General features: G+C 36.0%; 1 protein-coding gene across 2 annotated transcripts in view; it reads right to left on the bottom strand.

Annotated features, from left to right (window-relative positions):
* Positions 1-20,082, bottom strand: part of LOC134692730 (serine/threonine-protein kinase mTOR-like) — a 95,799-nt gene that overhangs the window by 28,108 nt on the left and 47,609 nt on the right. For both annotated transcript variants that reach the window (XM_063553235.1, XM_063553236.1), the window contains 10 exons: positions 18,981-19,114; positions 18,014-18,092; positions 16,871-17,013; positions 15,702-15,802; positions 15,190-15,305; positions 8,306-8,383; positions 7,812-7,919; positions 7,224-7,349; positions 6,374-6,505; positions 3,647-3,765 (listed from right to left, as the gene is read on the bottom strand). In XM_063553235.1, coding sequence (XP_063409305.1) covers positions 3,647-3,765; positions 6,374-6,505; positions 7,224-7,349; positions 7,812-7,919; positions 8,306-8,383; positions 15,190-15,305; positions 15,702-15,802; positions 16,871-17,013; positions 18,014-18,092; positions 18,981-19,114 — 1,136 coding nt within the window. The remainder of the gene's footprint in view (positions 1-3,646; positions 3,766-6,373; positions 6,506-7,223; positions 7,350-7,811; positions 7,920-8,305; positions 8,384-15,189; positions 15,306-15,701; positions 15,803-16,870; positions 17,014-18,013; positions 18,093-18,980; positions 19,115-20,082) is intronic.

The raw sequence follows: 20,082 nt of genomic DNA, 5'->3' as shown, positions 1-20,082 counted from the left end.
CCTATTACCACCCTCCTATATAAGAATTCTTTTACCTTGCCAAGAGTTTATTGAGTTCCTGTCGTTGTTGTGAGTCTTCTGGTGATATCAACTGTAAAGCCTTGGTTTGTAATGAATGTTCCCCTATTACCACCCTCCTATATGCAGGGGTTTCACTTCATTTTGTTTGAAGGGGCCAATTAGAGATTTAAGCAGGCCCAAACCTAACGAGTCATGCCCCCCCCCCATGATTTTTTAAAAATTAGACGCAAAATCCTGCATTCTGGCTCATTCTGGGCATTAAATTATAGTTCTGAAAATGTCACTTTTACCACTAGCCCCCCCCCCCCCCCCCCACACACACACCAAGATTTAAACAAAAAGGCTTAAAAACCTGCATTCCTGGCATAAAACTATAGTTCTGAAAATGTCATTTTTACCACTCCCCCCACCCTCAAAGATTAAAAAAAAAAAAAAACACAAAATCCTGAATTCTGGCTATGACATACAATTATTATTGTTCTAAAAATGTCACTTTTACAGTACCACTGTTAATGTAGGCAACCTAAAGTTTTTCTAAGTCAAAAAATTGAATTATTATCTAACATCACCAAGTCGGAAAGTATAATATTGAAATCAAATATTTTCATTTTTATCACTTTAATAAGAGATTAATTATTATAATGATTGATGGATACAATTCAATAACACTTATGTATAGAGTTCACCGGCAACAATCGTCCTCAAAATCTAATTCATCCTTAGAATAAAAAATACTACATTGAGCATCATAATTTATTTCTTGCTATATATTGTTGATAAAAGGTTACATGTAATAGCAAAAACTCTGAACCTGACAAAAGGTTGATTTTATTTAGATAGGGACATGGGACAATAAAAAAATTAAGGTGCTATTTACATTTAAAACCAGATTCTTGTCCTACCTTTGGGGACCCCTAAAAAATTTAGCACTTCCCCTGCACGCAGCAGTTTTAAATATCCCCCTTCCCATTATCCCAGTGGTATGAAAAGATGTGTAAAGAAAGAAAAAGAAGAAGTGCTGGCCAGGCTCATTTATAAGAAAACATGAGCTTTCACTTCTTCTAAATTTCAGTTGATAGCTTTTAAAAGGGTTACATACCTCACAACTGAAAGTATTATCACCAGAAATATATCTATGATTTGGAACGGGACAAGAAGTTCTGCCAATGCAACTTTTCATCGATGTACCCTGCCCCCTTTTCAGATGCTCTGTAGTTGCCGGCAGATCGACGGGGCTCAGTGTAGATCAATTAAACAGTAAAACTATAAAGTCATTCAAACTGTTCCAAATCTTGTCAAAATACATAGCTATAGTAATCCAAACCTTTTCTACTCTTTGAGAGGTGGGATAGGAGGGTTCCTGATTCCGAAATCCTGGACTTAAAAAACCGATCCCAAGGTCCCAAATTTAAATAAAGTAAATCCCGACCTCCCGAAATCTAAGAAAAAGGATTCCGGGATCCCGAAGGGACTTATAAACACCTGATCCCGGAGTCCCAATAAAGGTCCTATCCCCCCTCCTTTGACGTGGTAGTTATTGAAGTGAAAAAATCATGTAGTGTTATCTTCATTATGTATGTATATACGTAGATCCCTCGAGAGCTGCGAGGGTATAGTGGAATCCGTGTACATTACATTCATTCAATCATAACAACGATAAACACGTGTGTCAAACAGGAAGTCTGAAATAGCAGCCAATGAAAATCGTCATTGCAAACGCATGTCGGTTTAAAATATAAACACAATATAAAAACTACGTTGTCATGATTTTAATATAAAAAGATCTCATAAAAAAAAAAAAAGGACTTTTTTTTTTTTTAAGGACAACTGAACCGGCCGGAAATTCAATTGAACATGTCAAAATGACCAGCAGCCGGTTCTTAATGGAAACACTGTATATGAGAATTCTTTTACCTTGCCAAGAGTTTATTAAGTTCCTGTCTTTGTTGTGAGTCTTCTGGTGATATCAACTGTAAAGCCTTGGTTTGTAATGAATGTTCCCCTATTACCACCCTCCTATATAAGAATTCTTTTACCTTGCCAAGAGTTTATTAAGTTCCTGTCTTTGTTGTGAGTCTTCTGGTGATATCAACTGTAAAGCTTTGGTTTGTAATGAATGTTCCCTTATTACCACCCTCCTATATAAGAATTCTTTAACTTTGCCAAGAGTTTATTAAGTTCCTGTCTTTGTTGTGAGTCTTCTGGTGATATCAACTTTAAAGCTTTGGTTTGTAATGAATGTTCTCCTATTACCACCCTCCTATATAAGAATTCTTTTACTTTGCCAAGAGTTTATTAAGTTCCTGTCTTTGTTGTGAGTCTTCTGGTGATATCAACTGTAAAGCTTTGGTTTGTAATGAATGTTCCCTTATTACCACCCTCCTATATAAGAATTCTTTTACCTTGCCAAGAGTTAATTAAGTTCCTGTCTTTGTTGTGAGTCTTCTGGTGATATCAACTGTAAAGCCTTGGTTTGTAATGAATGTTCCCCTATTACCACCCTCCTATATAAGAATTCTTTTACCTTGCCAAGAGTTAATTAAGTTCCTGTCTTTGTTGTGAGTCTTCTGGTGATATCAACTGTAAAGCTTTGGTTTGTAATGAATGTTCCCCTATTACCACCCTCCTATATAAGAATACTTTTACCTTGCCAAGAGTTTATTAAGTTCCTGTCTTTGTTGTGAGTCTTCTGGTGATATCAACTTTAAAGCTTTGGTTTGTAATGAATGTTCCCCTTATTACCACCCTCCTATATAAGAATTCTTTTACCTTGCCAAGAGTTTATTAAGTTCCTGTCTTTGTTGTGAGTCTTCTGGTGATATCAACTGTAAAGCTTTGGTTTGTAATGAATGTTCCCCTTATTACCACCCTCCTATATAAGAATACTTTTACTTTGCCAAGAGTTTATTAAGTTCCTGTCTTTGTTGTGAGTCTTCTGGTGATATCAACTGTAAAGCTTTGGTTTGTAATGAATGTTCCCCTATTACCACCCTCCTATATAAGAATACTTTTACCTTACCAAGAGTTTATTAAGTTCCTGTCTTTGTTGTGAGTCTTCTGGTGATATCAACTGTAAAGCCTTGGTTTGTAATGAATGTTCCCCTATTACCACCCTCCTATATAAGAATACTTTTACCTTGCCAAGAGTTTATTGAGTTCCTGTCGTTGTTGTGAGTCTTCTGGTGATATCAACTGTAAAGCCTTGGTTTGTAATGAATGTTCCCCTATTACCACCCTCCTATATAAGAATTCTTTTACCTTGCCAAGAGTTTATTGAGTTCCTGTCGTTGTTGTGAGTCTTCTGGTGATATCAACTGTAAAGCTTTGGTTTGTAATGAATGTTCCCCTATTACCACCCTCCTATATAAGAATACTTTTACCTTGCCAAGAGTTTATTAAGTTCCTGTCTTTGTTGTGAGTCTTCTGGTGATATCAACTGTAAAGCTTTGGTTTGTAATGAATGTTCCCCTTATTACCACCCTCCTATATAAGAATTCTTTTACCTTGCCAAGAGTTTATTAAGTTCCTGTCTTTGTTGTGAGTCTTCTGGTGATATCAACTGTAAAGCCTTGGTTTGTAATGAATGTTCCCCTATTACCACCCTCCTATATAAGAATTCTTTTACCTTGCCAAGAGTTTATTAAGTTCCTGTCTTTGTTGTGAGTCTTCTGGTGATATCAACTGTAAAGCCTTGGTTTGTAATGAATGTTCAACAAAATGCTGTAGCTTATTGTAGGCTTCGTTCTAAAAAGTAATAAATAATCATGTTATATTTATGTCCTTTCATTATTATTTGTGATGTAACAATTTTGTGTAATTTGTTGTTTTTAAATCCAAATCATCAAGGGGTAAGTGGGTGGTGTTTCGGGCGTTCATTTTTTTGACGATCAATACATTTGAATGGGGACTTATAGTTAGAACCCCCCTATCAAAAAAGGCTGAATCTGCCCGTAATCAAATCCTCATTTATTATACAAGAGTGCACAAGCTGAAATGTCTCGCCTTCTTTACTATTCATTGATATTATGTTGATAGACCTAAATATAAAGCTTTATTACAACTGTCACATAAACTCAACATTAACCAAGAAAACGAAACATTGATCAATGAACCATGAAAATGAGGTCAAGGTCAGATGAACCATGCCAGGCAGTCATGTACAGCTAACAATTCTTCAATACAACAAATACAGTTGACTTATTGCTTATAAATTAAGAAAAACAGAAAAAAACACAAACACAAACACTTAACACTTAGCAATGGACTGTGAAAATAACAAGGTCAAGGTCAAATAAAACCTGCGTAATAGACATATAGATCATAAAATATTTCCATACACCAAATATAGTTGACCTAATGCATAAAGTATTAGAAAAATAGACCAAAACTCAAAAACTTAACTTTGACCACTGAACCATGAAAATGAGGTAAAGGTCAGATGACACCTGTCAGCTAGACATGTACACCTTACAATCATTCCATACACCAAATGTAGTAGACCTATCGCATATAGTATAAGAAAAACAGACCAAAACACAAAAACTTAACTATAACCACTGAACCATGAAAATGAGGTCAAGGTCAGATGAAACCTGCCAGTTGGACATGTACACCTTACAGTCCTTCCATACACCTAATACTAGACCTATTGCTTATAGTAACTGAGATATGGACTTGACCACCAGAACTAAACCTTGTTCATTGATCCATAAAATGAGGTCGAGGTCTAGTGAAAACTGTCTGACAGGCATAAGGACCTTGCAAGGTACGCACATACCAAATATAGTTATCCAATTACTTATAATAAAAGAGAATTTAACATTATAAAAAATCTTAACTTTTTTTCAAGTAGTCACTGAACCATGAAAATGAGGTCAAGGACATTGGACATGTGACTGACGGAAAGTTTTAATACAAAGTATGAAGCATCCAGGTCTTCTACCTTCTAAAATATAAAGCTTTTAAGAAGTTAGCTAATCTGCAATTTCAATAACACATGTGGACACAAACATAATGGAAGTCTCACATATTAAAAATCAGACCAAAATCTGGAGGTGTATAGAAAAAAAGTCTGTATAACTGTGATTTTCAAAAATTTATCAAAATTACATAGCCTATAATTTCGCCAAAATTTGGAGAGCAGAACAAAACTTATACTTGATCTGTAACTCATCTTGGTTAACTCACATGCCAAAAATCAGCCCAATATCTGAAAGTTTTTAGAACTTCTTTGCGGGGCCATAAGAAGTCTACACACTTTCATAAGTCGTTTTGAAAACTTATTATACATGTTATATCAGTACACTCATATTAAAATTGTAAAAAATTTCACACAAAAGTATTCCTCAAAAGAATATAAATTTAAGGAAAAACAAGAGGCTCTCAAGAGCCTGAATCGCTCACCTTAATTCTTTTGGTTAAATCTCTCATCAATGATTATTTAGGCTTTTCAATTTATTTAAATGTTTTTTGGATCGTCCTATTTTCTTCAAAAGCAAAATAAAAATCATTTTCTCCTATGTTCTATTTCAGCCATAGGAGCTATGTTTCTTGACATACAAGGAAATAAAATATAAAATTTATACTAGATACTCTGAAACTCATTTAGCCTAAGTTTGGCTGAAATTGATACAGCAGTTTCAAAGGAGAAGATTTTTTAAAGTAAGTCAACATGATGAACAAATTGTGAAATAAGTCTTTAAAGGGCAATAACTCCTTAAGGGGTCAATTGACAATTTTGGTCAAATAGACTATTTGTAGATCTTACTTTGCTGAACATTATTGCAGTTTACAGTTTATCTCTATCTATAATAATATTCAAGATAATAACCAAAAACAGCAAAATTTCCTTCAAATAGTCAATTCAGGGGCAGCAACCCAACAACAGGTTGTCTGTTTCATCTGGAAATTTCAGGGTAGATAGATCTTGACCTGATAAACAATATTACCCCATGTCAGATTTGCTCTAAATGCTTTGGTTTTTGAGTTATAAGCCAAAAACTGCATTTGACCCCCTATGTTCTTTTTTTAGCAATGGCGACCATGTTTGTTGATAGATCAAAACTTCGGATACAATTTATAAACTAGATACCCTAAGGAACATTCAGTTAAAGTTTGGAAGTATTTGGCCCAGTAGTTTCAGAGGAGAAGATTCTTGAAATAGTTTACGACGACAGACGACGACAACAGACGACGACAGACGACAGACGAAGATGGACGCCAAGTGATGTGAAAAGCGCACTTGGCCCTTCGGGCCAGGTGAGCTAAAAATGTATAACATCAGTTTGTAAAGCACTGAGAACTTTATTTGACAAAAGCCAGAAGCTTTCTATGATGAGTTTATTGTGCCTACCTTTTGATTATTTCTCCACATATGTTTCATGTAAGTGAAAGTGACTTCAGGACTAACTGTTGGTATGGGTTGATCTGTATTTTTTGTTGGGTCAGTTCCTAATAACATCACTAGTGTCTTGTGGGACAAAGCCTGTAAAATGTGTGGAAATAACATACATGTACAAATATAATGGTTTCCTTTTATATTTCATTTTCTCTACGAGTTAATTTCTAATTATCTTTTATTTATCATTCCATGGAAAAGACTGTGTTGCACAAACATTTAATGTACCCATAATAAAATGCACCATGTCAGGCTATTTGGACTTTGTATACCCCCTATAGCTAATTCCGACTGACCCGGCCGCTTGAACTTTAGACGCATACAACAATCCCTTTTCCATTGTGGCGTCAGATATTTTGTATTATGACGTCAAAATTATACGGGAACCTGTGTGATATCCAGTAATGGCGGACAAATAGCAATAAGGTGTGTTGTTAGTTGTTGGTCATCTTTGTTTTGTATGTGTTTTTTTAAGGTAGAAATCTTGGTTGAAGATGTGGTATATTGTGCTATGCCATATTTTTCTCATAATTCCTGTTATTCATTTTAATGAATTGTTGACCTGCATATTATTTGTTATTCAGGTAAATAAAATATAAATAGTTGACAGAAAATGTTTTTCATTTATCATTACAGATCTTTGACAACTGATAGTCATCTGCCATTAAAGAATATAGTAATGGAAAATTTCATCTGTCCTGCCACATTTTGTGCTTTATTGACATTATAACATTATTTTATACTAGGTTTGTACAATTCGTAGGTTAACAGATCCTTCCAACCTAATCACGAAACAAGAACTCACAAGACGTCCACTCTTTCTGCACAAACTGCTGTATTTTAGCCATGTTTTCTTGTCCTCTAGTGGCGCCACCACTAATGATCTAACTTGAATGATTTTCTGCCAGTCTTCCACAAGTCTCTGACATCCCTGTAAATATGAAAACAATAACGTTAGTTTTAACAAGAATATGTCTGTTTAGTACTAGGGTGCCCCACTCCTACTATCATTTTCTATGATCAATGGAACATCATTGGGGTCAAAAACATGTATTTAGTTTCAAGATGATTGGACTTCAGCTTCATCAAAACTTTAATGTGAAGCGGGACAGATGGACAGAAGGACGAACGGACGAATAGACATTTGGATGAACGAACAATGCACAGACTGAAAAACATAAAAAGAGTTATTGCTAAGATGTGTCATTAAGTAATAGACAAAATCATGTCCTGAAACTATGACTGTTTGTGCTAGGTAACTATCATAATATGTTTCTATTTTGCATCAATTCTTTATAAAGGGCTCCATAACCATTGATAATGTGATCACTGAAACATTCTATGACCTCTGAACAGATTTTATATTAATTACTAAACTGATATAACTAGTTACCTGTAGTCTGTCCCACCACATGTTTTTTATAGCTTCCCGTCTGTCTGGCATTAACTTGTACTGGATGACCTCTTCTAATTCAGATAACATCTGCACATTAACCATAGCCTGCAAATACGTCAGTCAATTCATATATACTCATCAGTGTCACTCAAATTTTCAAAACAATTGAAAGGCAAAATCTATTTTCTCATTAGTTTTCTCATTTTTTCCTTCTTTCTTTCATGAATTCATTATTTCAATTTCCATTATCCAGAGATGGATGAATTCCTGGATTAAAGATAATAAGTTTTTCATAGATGTCTAATATTTTCCACTTCTTAGTGTCCATTATCAGAAATGTATTTACATGTACCTGAAAGAGGCTGTTCAGCCTGTGAACCATTGATCTCAAAACTTTTAAAAAGTGATTTCTTAAAATAATTTATGAATTGATCCCTAAATCTGGAAAAAATCTGGTTAAGCATGAACTTTTTTAACCTATGAAATCTTACTCCATATGCTCTGTTATAACTTTCTCCGACCATAGCTGTTAATTCTGTATCTAAAATATCTCTGGCTTTATCTATGCACTGAAATCAAAGAAATTAATAAAGTCATGAGCAAAAGCAGTGATTGTCAAATACCACAAAGTCTTAATATTATACAAGAGGCTGTCACAACGACAGCAAACCGGATTTATTAACATTTATTTGTGTCCTGGCAATATCACAAGAACCATTACTGATGATTGGTGAAAGTGAAAATAGTCAATATCAAATTTGACCTCTATTTTGTCATCAGTATCAACATATTAAAATTTGAAAAGCTTAAATTGAATGGTTCGTGAGTAATTGCAACAACATGAATGGAAACACCATTTAACGATCTTTCAAGAACCATAACTCCTGAACGGTAAAAGTCAAAATATTCAAATTTTAAAGTAAATTTGGATTTTATTAGATAAATACTTACCATCATAAATTCTGAGTGTAACCCCAATTGCGTCATAGGTCAGATGGAAAATCCCAACTAAAAATAAACGTATTCTCACTGGTCCGGACATATACCCCTGTTTGCCCATATTCTTCCATTCAATTTCCTCAAGACAGAAAACATAAGGAAAGGGGATGAAGGGGAGGTGGGTGGGACCTATAATTTATGATGGTAAGTATTTATCTAATAAAATCCAAATTTACTTTAAAATTTGAATATTTTATAGCTATAAATACGTTACCATCATAAATTCTGAGTAACAGAATCTAACGTAAAGCTGAATCCCCTGTAACAGAAGAAACAGGAGGAAAGTTCAATCTTTGTGCTGAAACTATAGGTCCAAGAGAGTATAAACTCTCGGCAAAAGTAGCCATAGATTGGAGGTAGTGAGATATAAAAGAGTTCTCATTTCTCCAGAAACCTGCAGACAGTACCTCTTCCAAAGATGCACTGTTAAACAGAGCCCAGGATGTAGAGATACCCCTAACATCATGAGCTTTAACATTAAAACTATTTAAAAGTTCTGCCTTAGAAGAACCATAAGCTAAAGATATGCATTTGCATATCCAAGTAGAAATAGTTTTAACAGAAAGATCTGAGATTCCTTTTTTAATAGGAATAAAGAGTCTTGAGTTAGAAACAGAACGTAAACTACACGTTCTTTCCAGATAAATAGAAAGGATTCTTACTGGACATAAAAGTACAGAAATAGAATCGCTAGGGAGTGCAGGAATCACAACTGGTTCTGCACCCTTATCTGGAATCTGATTCTTTGCCAAAAAAGCAGGATCCGTTAAAAGAGTAACAGAAGATTTATCCCTGTTAAATCTAAGGCAAGCATCAGAAATAGAGAAGGCATGGATTTCACTCCTTCTCCGTCCAGAAGCCAAAGCTAAAAGAAAACAGCATTTATAGGAAAGAAACCTTAAATCTATTGTTTCTGCTGGTTCAAAAGGAGGAAGTTTTAAAAAGGATAAAACTAGTCCAAGGTCCCACTTAGGAACTAAAGTTTTTTGTCTTGGTCTTTCAAGACTAAAACTACGAACCAAAAGAGAAATATGTTCATTGATTCCAAAATCTGGGCCACCAGAAATATGAATAGTTCTTGAGATAGCTGATCTATATCCCTTAATAGTAGAGGGACATAATCCTTTGGATTCAAAAAGAAAAACTAGAAAGTCTGCTAATTGTTGTACAGTGACTTGGAAAGGATCAATTTCCCGCTCACTACACCAATCTGAGAAGATTGACCATTTTGCATCATAGACAATGCTAGTGGAGTCTCTGACAGACTTTGTGAGATGCTTGGTTGCTCCTTCAGAAAAACCTCTCTTTCTGAGGCTAACCCTGAGAGAAGCCAGGCGTGTAGATGAAGTTTTTCTGGATTTTGATAAAGAACCTTGCCCTTGATTTGAGACAGAAGGTCTGGTCTCAGAGGTAGAACTAGAGGACAAGCACATGATAGGCGCAGAAGGTCTGGAAACCAAGACTGTTTTGGCCATGCTGGAGCAATAACTATGATCTTGCAATTTTCCCCTGCTATTTTCTGAAGTACTGGGGAGAGAAACCTGAAAGGAGGGAAGGCGTACCCGAACATTCCTTTCCAAGATAGGCTCATTGCGTCTACTGCAAAAGATTTTGGATCTGGAACCGGAGACACAAATGTTAGAAGTTTGTGATTGAGACTGGTCGCAAACAGATCTATCTGAGGTGACCCCCAATGAAGAGTCACAGCTTTGAAAACTACTTGAAGTAGTTCCCACTCCGTGTTTACTGGAGCAAGAGATCTGGATAGAGTGTCGGCTAGAATATTGAGGTGCCCCGCAATATGTCTCACCACTAGATGAACCTGGAGTTGAAAACACAGAAGGAGAATGTCTCTGGCTATCTGATAAAGAGAAGGTGAATGAGTTCCTCCCTGATTCTTGAGATAAGCTACAACTGTTGTGTTGTCCGTGGCCAGAATGACAGACTGATTCTTTAGAGACATTTGGAAATGATTCAGTGCAAACAGAACTGCTTTCATTTCCAATACATTGATATGCTCTTCCAAAAGGTCTGGACTCCAGACTCCCGAGATTGTAAGCCCCTCCAGATATGCTCCCCAACCGAGGGTGGAGGCATCTGTGAATAATGTTAGACTGGGAACTTGAGGGGACAGACATAGGCCCCTCATTACATTTTCCCGTACTAACCACCATTGAAGGTGTGGAAATAAAGGCTGAGTGATTGGAATCAATGCTTCCCATTCTTGTGAAGCTGCAATCCATAACTTGTGCAGATAAAACTGAAGCGGACGAATGTGAAGTCGTCCCAATGGAATTACATCTGCCAGAGAGTTCAATAGACCCAGAAGTTGCAAAAATTGACGTGCTGTGACTGATTGAACCGTCAGGAATAAATGTATTTTCTGACATAGTTTTGTAAATTTCTCCTCTGGTGGGAGGACTAGGCCTACACTGGTTAGGAAATGTTCTCCCAGGAAAACAAAGTCTTGAGACGGAATTATCTCTGACTTTTTCCAAGAGATAAGGAAGCCTAGGGACAGAAAACAATTGATGACCAAATCTGTCTGAACCCTCAATTTGATTGGGCAAAATTCCTTGAGAAGGGAATCGTCCAGATAGGAATGAATCTGAATAGACAGGGAATGTAGGTGAGCTACAGCTGACTGCATGATTTTGGTAAAAGCCAAAGGGGCTGTAGATAGGCCAAAAGGGAGAGCCTTGAACTGGAAAACTTTGTTGTTCCAAACGAAGCGAAGGTATTTCCTGTAAGTTTTGGAAATGGGAATGTGGAAATACGCGTCTGAAAGATCCAGAGAAGTAGTCCACATTCCTGGAAGGATTGAAGCCCTGATGGATCTGTTTGTTTCCATTTTGAAGTGGGGAACAATAAGAAATTTGTTCAGAATAGATAGGTCTATGACTGGCCTCATTCCTCCAGTCTTCTTTGGAACCAGAAAAAGACGGGAATAAAATCCCGGAGACAGAGTTAAGATGGACACCTCCTCTATTGCAGCTTTTTGTAACATAGTGTCCACTTCTACTGATAGAAGTTGACACTTGACTGGGTCTTGTGTATGAGACAAACTTATTGGAACTGCAGATAGAGGAGGTGGGTTCTTGAACTGAAGTGTTAATCCCCCTCGAATTATTGACAGCACATAACAGTCTGAGGTAATTTTCTTCCACTGATTTAGGAAAAAACTTAACCTCCCCCCTACTGGTATTGATTTTTGAGGAACTTGTTGTAAATTTTCCCCTGGGGAAGCTGTCAATAACGTACGAGGGGGCAAGAACCTAGGTACTAGACCCAGGTTTCTTGGAACCCTTAAAACCACCAGAAGGCTTACCTGAGCTTTTTCCTGAGTTATTGGGTTTGTTCTGCGGTTTGCCGTAGTTATTCTTCCTTTTCTTAGCAGAAGAAGGAGGACCACCTGAAGCAGAAGTACTATTAGAACTAGATGTAGCATTAACCGACCACTTGCCATTAGTAACTTGTACACTAACTTTGACTGGAGGAGGGTTTTTGCTGAGTTCCTCTTGAACCCGCTGTAAGGGTAAACCAAACATCTTGTCAGAGAGTGGAGATTTCAGTAAAGAATCTTTCAAAGGCTCAGCTATAGAAATGTTTTCAAGAAACTCTGCTCTTTTAGATAGGGTGCAATTAGCAATAGAACCCATTAAAAGCAACTGAGATGAACCTAAAGCTTTATCCAGTTGAAGTAAGAAGGATCGTACTTCTGCTGGAACAACCGAATCTTCGCTGTTAAGCAAATGTCCGGTTGCAGCTAGAAAATGTTCGGCTGTGCCAAGAACTTGAGAAGCACTACGAAGGAGATTCTCAGTCTTTGACCAAACAGGTTGAGTGAGACGAAGACCATCTACTGGCTTTTTTCCCAATAAAGATGACATAGATTTGTCACAACTGGGAACAAGTCTACCCAGTGAAGAATCAAAGATATCAAAATCCTTGTACTTAACCTGATCAGTAAAGGATGACATTCCAAATCCTGAGATATTGTTATTAGAAACCTTTTCACTAGCAGAATTAGCGATACCTTCATTAATAAATTGTAAAGCAAAAGCCATATGGCCAGATTCAGGAAAAGAATTGTGAGAAGTCACAGTATCCTGAGAAATACCACAGGAAGCCTCAAAAGTTGAAGAAGGTTTCTTCGGCTTGGAAGGAGAGAGAAAAGGGATATATGTGCTTCATCCCTCATCAAGGTATACACCTTATCCCTAAGATCCTTCAAGGAAGGAGGATCCTCAGTCTCCTTGGTGGGAGGTTGTTGAGCTGACTTAGAAGAAGGCTCAGGGGCCGTCTTCGATACCTTGGGAGAAGAAGAACTTTCAACATCCTCATCAGTGAGGAAAGCCCTTTCATGACTCCCAGGGGAAACAGAAAGCTCGTCATCCTCCCTCTCATCACATTCTACAGACTTAGCTGGAGAAGGTTGATGAGAAGAAACTCTATTTTCCAGTACAGTCATACGACTGGATAGAGTATGGAATTCTGCCTTGAAAGACTCACCAAAGTCTAAAAGTAACTTCTGTAAACCATCCAAAGGTGATGCATGATCAGAAACCTGAGTACCATGTGAAGAACTAGAAGCTTGAGAGTCAGGTACGGTGGTAGAAGGAGCTACTGCAGAAGTCAAAGATACTGCTACGGGTAGAGCAGGAGCTAAAGGTGGTGCAGTAGCTACCCCAGAAGGGGGACCATAGAAATTGTCCCTATAAGGCCAAAAACCAGGTTGGTTTGGCATAAACCCACCATAAGGGTAAGACTGTGGCCAAGGTGGCTGAGACCATGAGGGTAAAGGTTGTGTGCCCGTGTTGGGAAGCATATACCCACAATAGGATAATGGGGGTCTAGAACCTGGCAAGTTCAAGCCCATAGCTGTACCTGGGACAGAACTAATAGTACCCGCTGAATTAACAGACCTAGATAAAGTATGAGTCACCGAAGTTGATGTAGGTACCCCCCCCAAAATGCATGGCCGAACCTTGTGAAAGGGTCGGATAGGTAGCATTACCAGACACCGTTGTCGAAACTCCGGTCAATGTACTGGTAGTTTGGGGGGGACTTAAAGGTAGTGACCCATCTAAGAGATAGTCCGAACCAGGAATACTTACATACGGACTATTCAAATTAAAGTCCATAATAAATTTTACTTTAGTCAAAAAAACACAAATAATTTGTTTAGAAATTTAAACAAAACAAGGGAATATATTTCCAATAAAATACACAATATATATGAAAAGCAATTAAGCTATTCAAAAAACTAAACACTTCTCTGTTGAATCTGTTTGATGTGCACGTGTGACCGATGTCGCAGATGGAAATTGAATGGAAGAATATGGGCAAACAGGGGTATATGTCCGGACCAGTGAGAATACGTTTATTTTTAGTTGGGATTTTCCATCTGACCTATGACGCAATTGGGGTTACACTCAGAATTTATGATGGTAACGTATTTATAGCTATAAAATTGTCATTATTCAAGTTGACCTCTATTTTGTCATCAGTAACAACATATTCAAATTTGAAAAGCTTTGGTTGAATGGTTCATGAGAAAATGCGCGGACACGACTGGAAACACCATTTTTCAATCTTTCAAGAACCATAACTCCTGAACGGTAAAAGTCAAAATCGTCATTATTGAACTTGACCTCCATTTAGTCATCAGTAACAACATATTAAAATTTGGGAAGCTTTGGTAGAACAGTTCATGGGTAAATGCACGGACACGACTGGAAATGCCATTTTTCAATCTTTCAAGAACCATAACTCCTGAACGGTAAAAGTCAAAATCGCCATTATTGAACTTGACCTTCATTTAATTGTCAGTAACAACGTATTAAAATTTTAAAAGCTTTGGTTGAACGGTTCATGAGTTAATGCATGGACAACATTTGATTGACGCCCGACCGACCGACCGCCCGACAGACCAACCGACCGCCCGCCGAGCATCCCCAAATCAATATCGGATATTTTTGTCACAAAAATCCGGTTAAAAATGATGTACAACTTTTGTCTGTCTGTTAAATGTGGCCTTAAAGAATCTAGAGGATCAATTTTGTTTTACAGAAAAAAAAATTTATATAGTATTTATGTGAATACTTTGTAGTTCAATATAAAAATCCACCAGCCAATCTTGTGCAATATGATATTCATCCACTCTCAACAGTTTTAAATTTGAAAATTAAACTTTCTCCAGGGGATAAATGTTGTATGAAACTTGATGCAGTGGTAGAATCAACATTTCTTATTTTCTTTTTGCTGGTTAAGCAAAAACAATATGAAGAGCATCAGTAAACAGTGACTCTAAACATTTTTTTTTTAGTTATATTGAATTTTTTTATGAAAATAATCACTGGTTATTATCACTAACCTGTTGTGCTAGCTGGTAGTTCTCAGAGTGTAAAGCAAACACAGCCCTATAGAAAGCCCCATCGTATGTTGTCCTAGGTATCAGACACATGTACTCCTCCATACTGTCCCATTGGCCTGTAATTAAACAAAAATGTCAGTCCTAAAAGGTCATGAAAAGATATCTACCTGGTTTTTAACATCTTTGAAACATTCTTGATGAGAAATGGACCTTGATTACTGTATATTAATGTATTTTCATGGTTACCAATTTCCTTGGACTTACGAAAACTGTCATTTTGGTGGATATTTATTTTCCCGGGATAAGACAAATTCTGCAGACGAGTCCATAGAAAATTGTAATTCTTTGAACATTCAAATACATAGTTCACCTGTACCAACAAACTCCATGAAACTGGTATGACTGTGTATTCATTCATTTTAATGGGTATCAATTTTTAAAGATTTAGAAAAACTTGCATTTTCGTGGATATTTAATTTAATATGTGTTTAACAGTGTAAATTTATGCTCACCAAGTCCCCATGCAGCAGCAGACGCCATACGTGCCATATTTGTTCTTTCTGAATCACTACATGTTGGCCATTTCTCACAAGCTATCTGATGCAACTGTCCCCTTAATTAGATACAAAATAATTTGTCTGATAGCAATGGAATAAATCAAGTTTTCATCATTTGATTGTTTTAGTTCAAGTGAATAGCAATCCTTAAATAAAATGTGGATAAGGTTTTGCTGTAAAGAGAATGTGGATAATGTTTTGCTGTAAAGAGATTTTACTCAACTATGTCTCAACAATATTAAACCTCTGCCCAAACCAAAGTCATTTCTTTTAGTCCAGTCGATTTGTGCAGATTTTTGACAAAATTGCTCAGATTGTGGTAAAAGCATGAAACTTGGAATAGTGATAGTATATGTCATGGACAACATTTTAAGCTATGGACCCACTCTGAAAGTCAAAATTTGCGGAAGAGGCGGCCATTTTAAAATGGCGGTCGTTTGATCTCTATAGATTAATAAAAAAAAATCTAAATTTTTTTTTACAGAAGATATTGACATGAAACCTGGGTAATATAATAACAGTGCTGATTCAAATTGTCTTGTTGAACAAAGTTTTTGGAAATATTACCCATATTGAATTGCGGCCATCTTGAAAAATCTTTGTTTTTTAAGCCAAAAAAGGTAGTCATTATTCGATGAAAATTTAAAAAAAATAATTTTGGAACAGTAAGGCTTCACATATTTCTTCCACCAACATAAAAGTGCCATTTTCTGCTAATTCTAAAAATTATTGCGAGATTTTTATCAAAGCAATTAAACCACTTGGTGTATCCCATTAATAAAAACCTGCATTCTTATGGCTAATACACATATATCTGTATGCAGTTTTTTTTCTGAAATTGCATTAGCATGTTTTCATTTTTTTTTATATATAAATAAGGCCGTTAGTATTCTCATTTGAATTGTTTTGCATTGTCATATCAGGGCCTTTTATAGCTGACTATGCGGTATGCGCATATGGTGACCTATAGTTGTTAATGTCTGTGTCATTTTGGTCTCTTGTGGACAGTTGTCTCATTGGCATCATACCACATCTTCTTTTTTATTTATATTGTCTATTCTTCAAAAAATCACAATTATAAATACATGCAATAACTTTTTGAATATACAGTAATGTTAACTTACCATTCAGCCAGAGCTTCTAAGCATCTCATTCTCCCTAAAGTCAGATTTGTTTCGTCAGGATTTTTCTCCTTCAGTTTCCCCTCGTAGGCTGCCAAAGCTTTGTTCCATTCATGTAACTTCTCATACCATCCCTCCTGTACTTTCTGTTATAAAACAAAGACTGAATGTTATCGCTATTTTTACGAAATTTTCTATTGATCTTACTGACTGATAATTTCCTTTCTCAGCACATTATCATACCTGCCAACTGTCACTATTTGCGGCTCCAAAATGGAAATTTTGAAAGAGCAAATTTGTCCAAAATTTCAAACAAAGCAATTTATTTTACAATGGCTATAGGCTTGTAAAAGTATGAAGAAGCCAAAAACAACATTAACATATATTTGAAGGCCCCCCTAGCAGGTTTTGTGGGACTGAGGGTGCCATTTCGAACATAAAACCCCCATGGGCATTTTAAAAACTTGGCAGGTATGCATTAGAGTGATCTGAAAAATTATAGCTAGAAACAAAGGGAGCACATGCCCAATGTCAATGAAATTTATAACATCTTCATGTTGTCATGTGAAAAAAGGGATAAACAGATTATCATTGGTCATCTCAACTTGATTGCTTTTCTCACTTTTGCCGTACAGGCTCAAGCAAAAAATCGAATCTTGTTTAGATGATCAATGCACCGATGATCTATAAATATCAACAAAAATGTATTTGATGTCATGCTGAGCATACCCCCACTCTCAATACAAGGTATATGATAACACAAATTAGATTCCCGACAGAACTGGAAAATGCTCACATTTTACAACTGAAAGGCTGCTGACTAAATATGAATTCATTCTCTTTAGCAGTACTACTTTAGATAAATGTGATGAACATTTAAATTTATTTAACATACTATTAGAATGATGACCATTATGCTTTGGTGAGAACTACACACAGTTTGACTTCTGCCATAGTTCTAAAGCATTGTGCTGATACCTAAAATTAATTTAGTCAATTACTAAATTCCATTATAATGGGCCAAACTTTTAGAAGGTTTTATATTTATAAAATTTGTAGGGATTGCTGTTTACAAAAGTTGCAAGTATTTCTTAAATTATTAGTATGTTTTGCAAATTTAATTGGACATAGAATAATTAGAATTACCAAATCTGTTCTGTGATGCTTCATAGCATACTCCAATACACCAGAGGCTGATTCAGACTGTTGTAACTTGTTGTTGATACTGCAATTAATGATAATGCAAAATAGATTGATTATTATTCATTGGATACCAATTTTCGTAGGTTTCTTGGGTACAGGTGAACCACGAAATTGAATGTTCAACAGATACCATATTTTCAAAAACCTTTGTATACAGAGATTGGCAAAACCACGAAGTCAAATATTCACAAATATGCAAGTTTTCAGCAATTCATGAAAATTGATACCCACGAAAATAAAAGAAATACATACTACTATAAAATGACTTACATTCATGAATTTGAATGGATTAAGGTAGAAGGAACCTATTGTGCAGTAGTTTGTATTTTTAAAACACTTCCATTTGTTTTGGTGTTTTTTTTATGTGGTTCATAAGTGGGTTTTTTTATGTGGTTCATAAGTGGGTTTTTTTATGTGGTTCATAAGTGGGTTTTTTTATGTGGTTCATAAGTGGGTTTTTTTATGTGGTTCATAAGTGTTTTTTGTTTCACCATTGATTTTCCTGTATGAATGGTTTCACATTATTCCTTTTCAGGCCCTTTATAGCATACTGTTTGGTGTGAACCAATGCTGTGTTGAAGGCCATGTTTTGACCTGAGAGGGTTTACTTTTTTACATATTGTGACTTGGATGGAAAGTTGTCTTCATGCTTGACGCCACTTGCCCATTAAATATTTGGTTGGCTTTTAAAAAAAATATTTGTGGGAGATTGGTGGCACTTCTGTTCACTTTTTTCATAAATTTTACCATAATATGCAAAAAAAGTTTTTAAACAATTGACCTACATTTAAGACAACACAAACACATATATCTAATGTTAACAAAATTGCTGATTTTTTTCTAAATCTGAAACAATTGGACATTTTAACATGTTTGCATATGATCACATATATGAATGATAGAACCTTACCTTATAAGTGCTTCAAGTGTTTCTGTTGTTGGTCCTCTGTTAAATTCTTCCTCTTTATAATGCAGAGCTTTAGCATAGGCCCTACATATCATAGCTCTCTGTCCAAGTAGGGAAGAGTCCAGTGGCAGAGGACCCTGAAACAATGATCATAGTACTGTAAAACCAAAGATCAAATTACTGTAAAACCACAGATCCAATTACTGTAAAACCAGAGATAAAAATACTGTGAAACCAGAGATCAAATTACTGTAAAACCAAAGATCAAATTACTGTTAATAGTTATCAAAAGTACCAGGATTATAGTTTTATACGCCAGACGTGCGTTTCGTCTACATAAGACTCATCAGTTACGCTCAGATCAAAATAGTTAAAAAGCCAAATAAATACAAAGTTGAAGAGCATTGAGGACCCCATCTTCGCTAGCCAAGGGTTACGATCGCTAGCGAAGATGTGAGGACCCAAAATTCCAAAAAAGTTGTGCCAAACAGGCTAAGGTAATCTACTCCTGGGGTAAGAAAATCCTTAGTTTTTCGAAAAATTCAAAGTTTTGTAAACAAGAAATTTATAAAAATGACCATATAATTGATATTCATGTCAACACTGAAGTGCTGACTACTGGGCTGGTGATACCCTCGGGGACGAAACGTCCACCAGCAGTGGCATCGACCCAGTGGTGTAAATAGTTATCAAAAGTACCAGGATTATAGTTTTATACGCCAGACGTGCGTTTCGTCTACATAAGACTCATCAGTTACGCTCAGATCAAAATAGTTAAAAAGCCAAATAAATACAAAGTTGAAGAGCATTGAGGACCCAAAATTCCAAAAAAGTTGTGCCAAACAGGCTAAGGTAATCTACTCCTGGGGTAAGAAAATCCTTAGTTTTTCGAAAAATTCAAAGTTTTGTAAACAAGAAATTTATAAAAATGACCATATAATTGATATTCATGTCAACACCGAAGTTAAACCAGAGATCAAATTACTATAAAACCAGAGAACAAAATACTGTAAAACCAGAGATCAAATTACTGTAAAACCAGAGATCAAATTACTGTAAAACCAGAGATCAAGTTACTGTAAAGACAGTTTTTTTATAGCTAATT

Source organism: Mytilus trossulus, chromosome 12, assembly GCF_036588685.1.
Source record: "Mytilus trossulus isolate FHL-02 chromosome 12, PNRI_Mtr1.1.1.hap1, whole genome shotgun sequence".
NCBI classification, from domain to species: domain Eukaryota; kingdom Metazoa; phylum Mollusca; class Bivalvia; order Mytilida; family Mytilidae; genus Mytilus; species Mytilus trossulus.
This window is presented reverse-complemented; position numbering and strand designations above follow the sequence as displayed.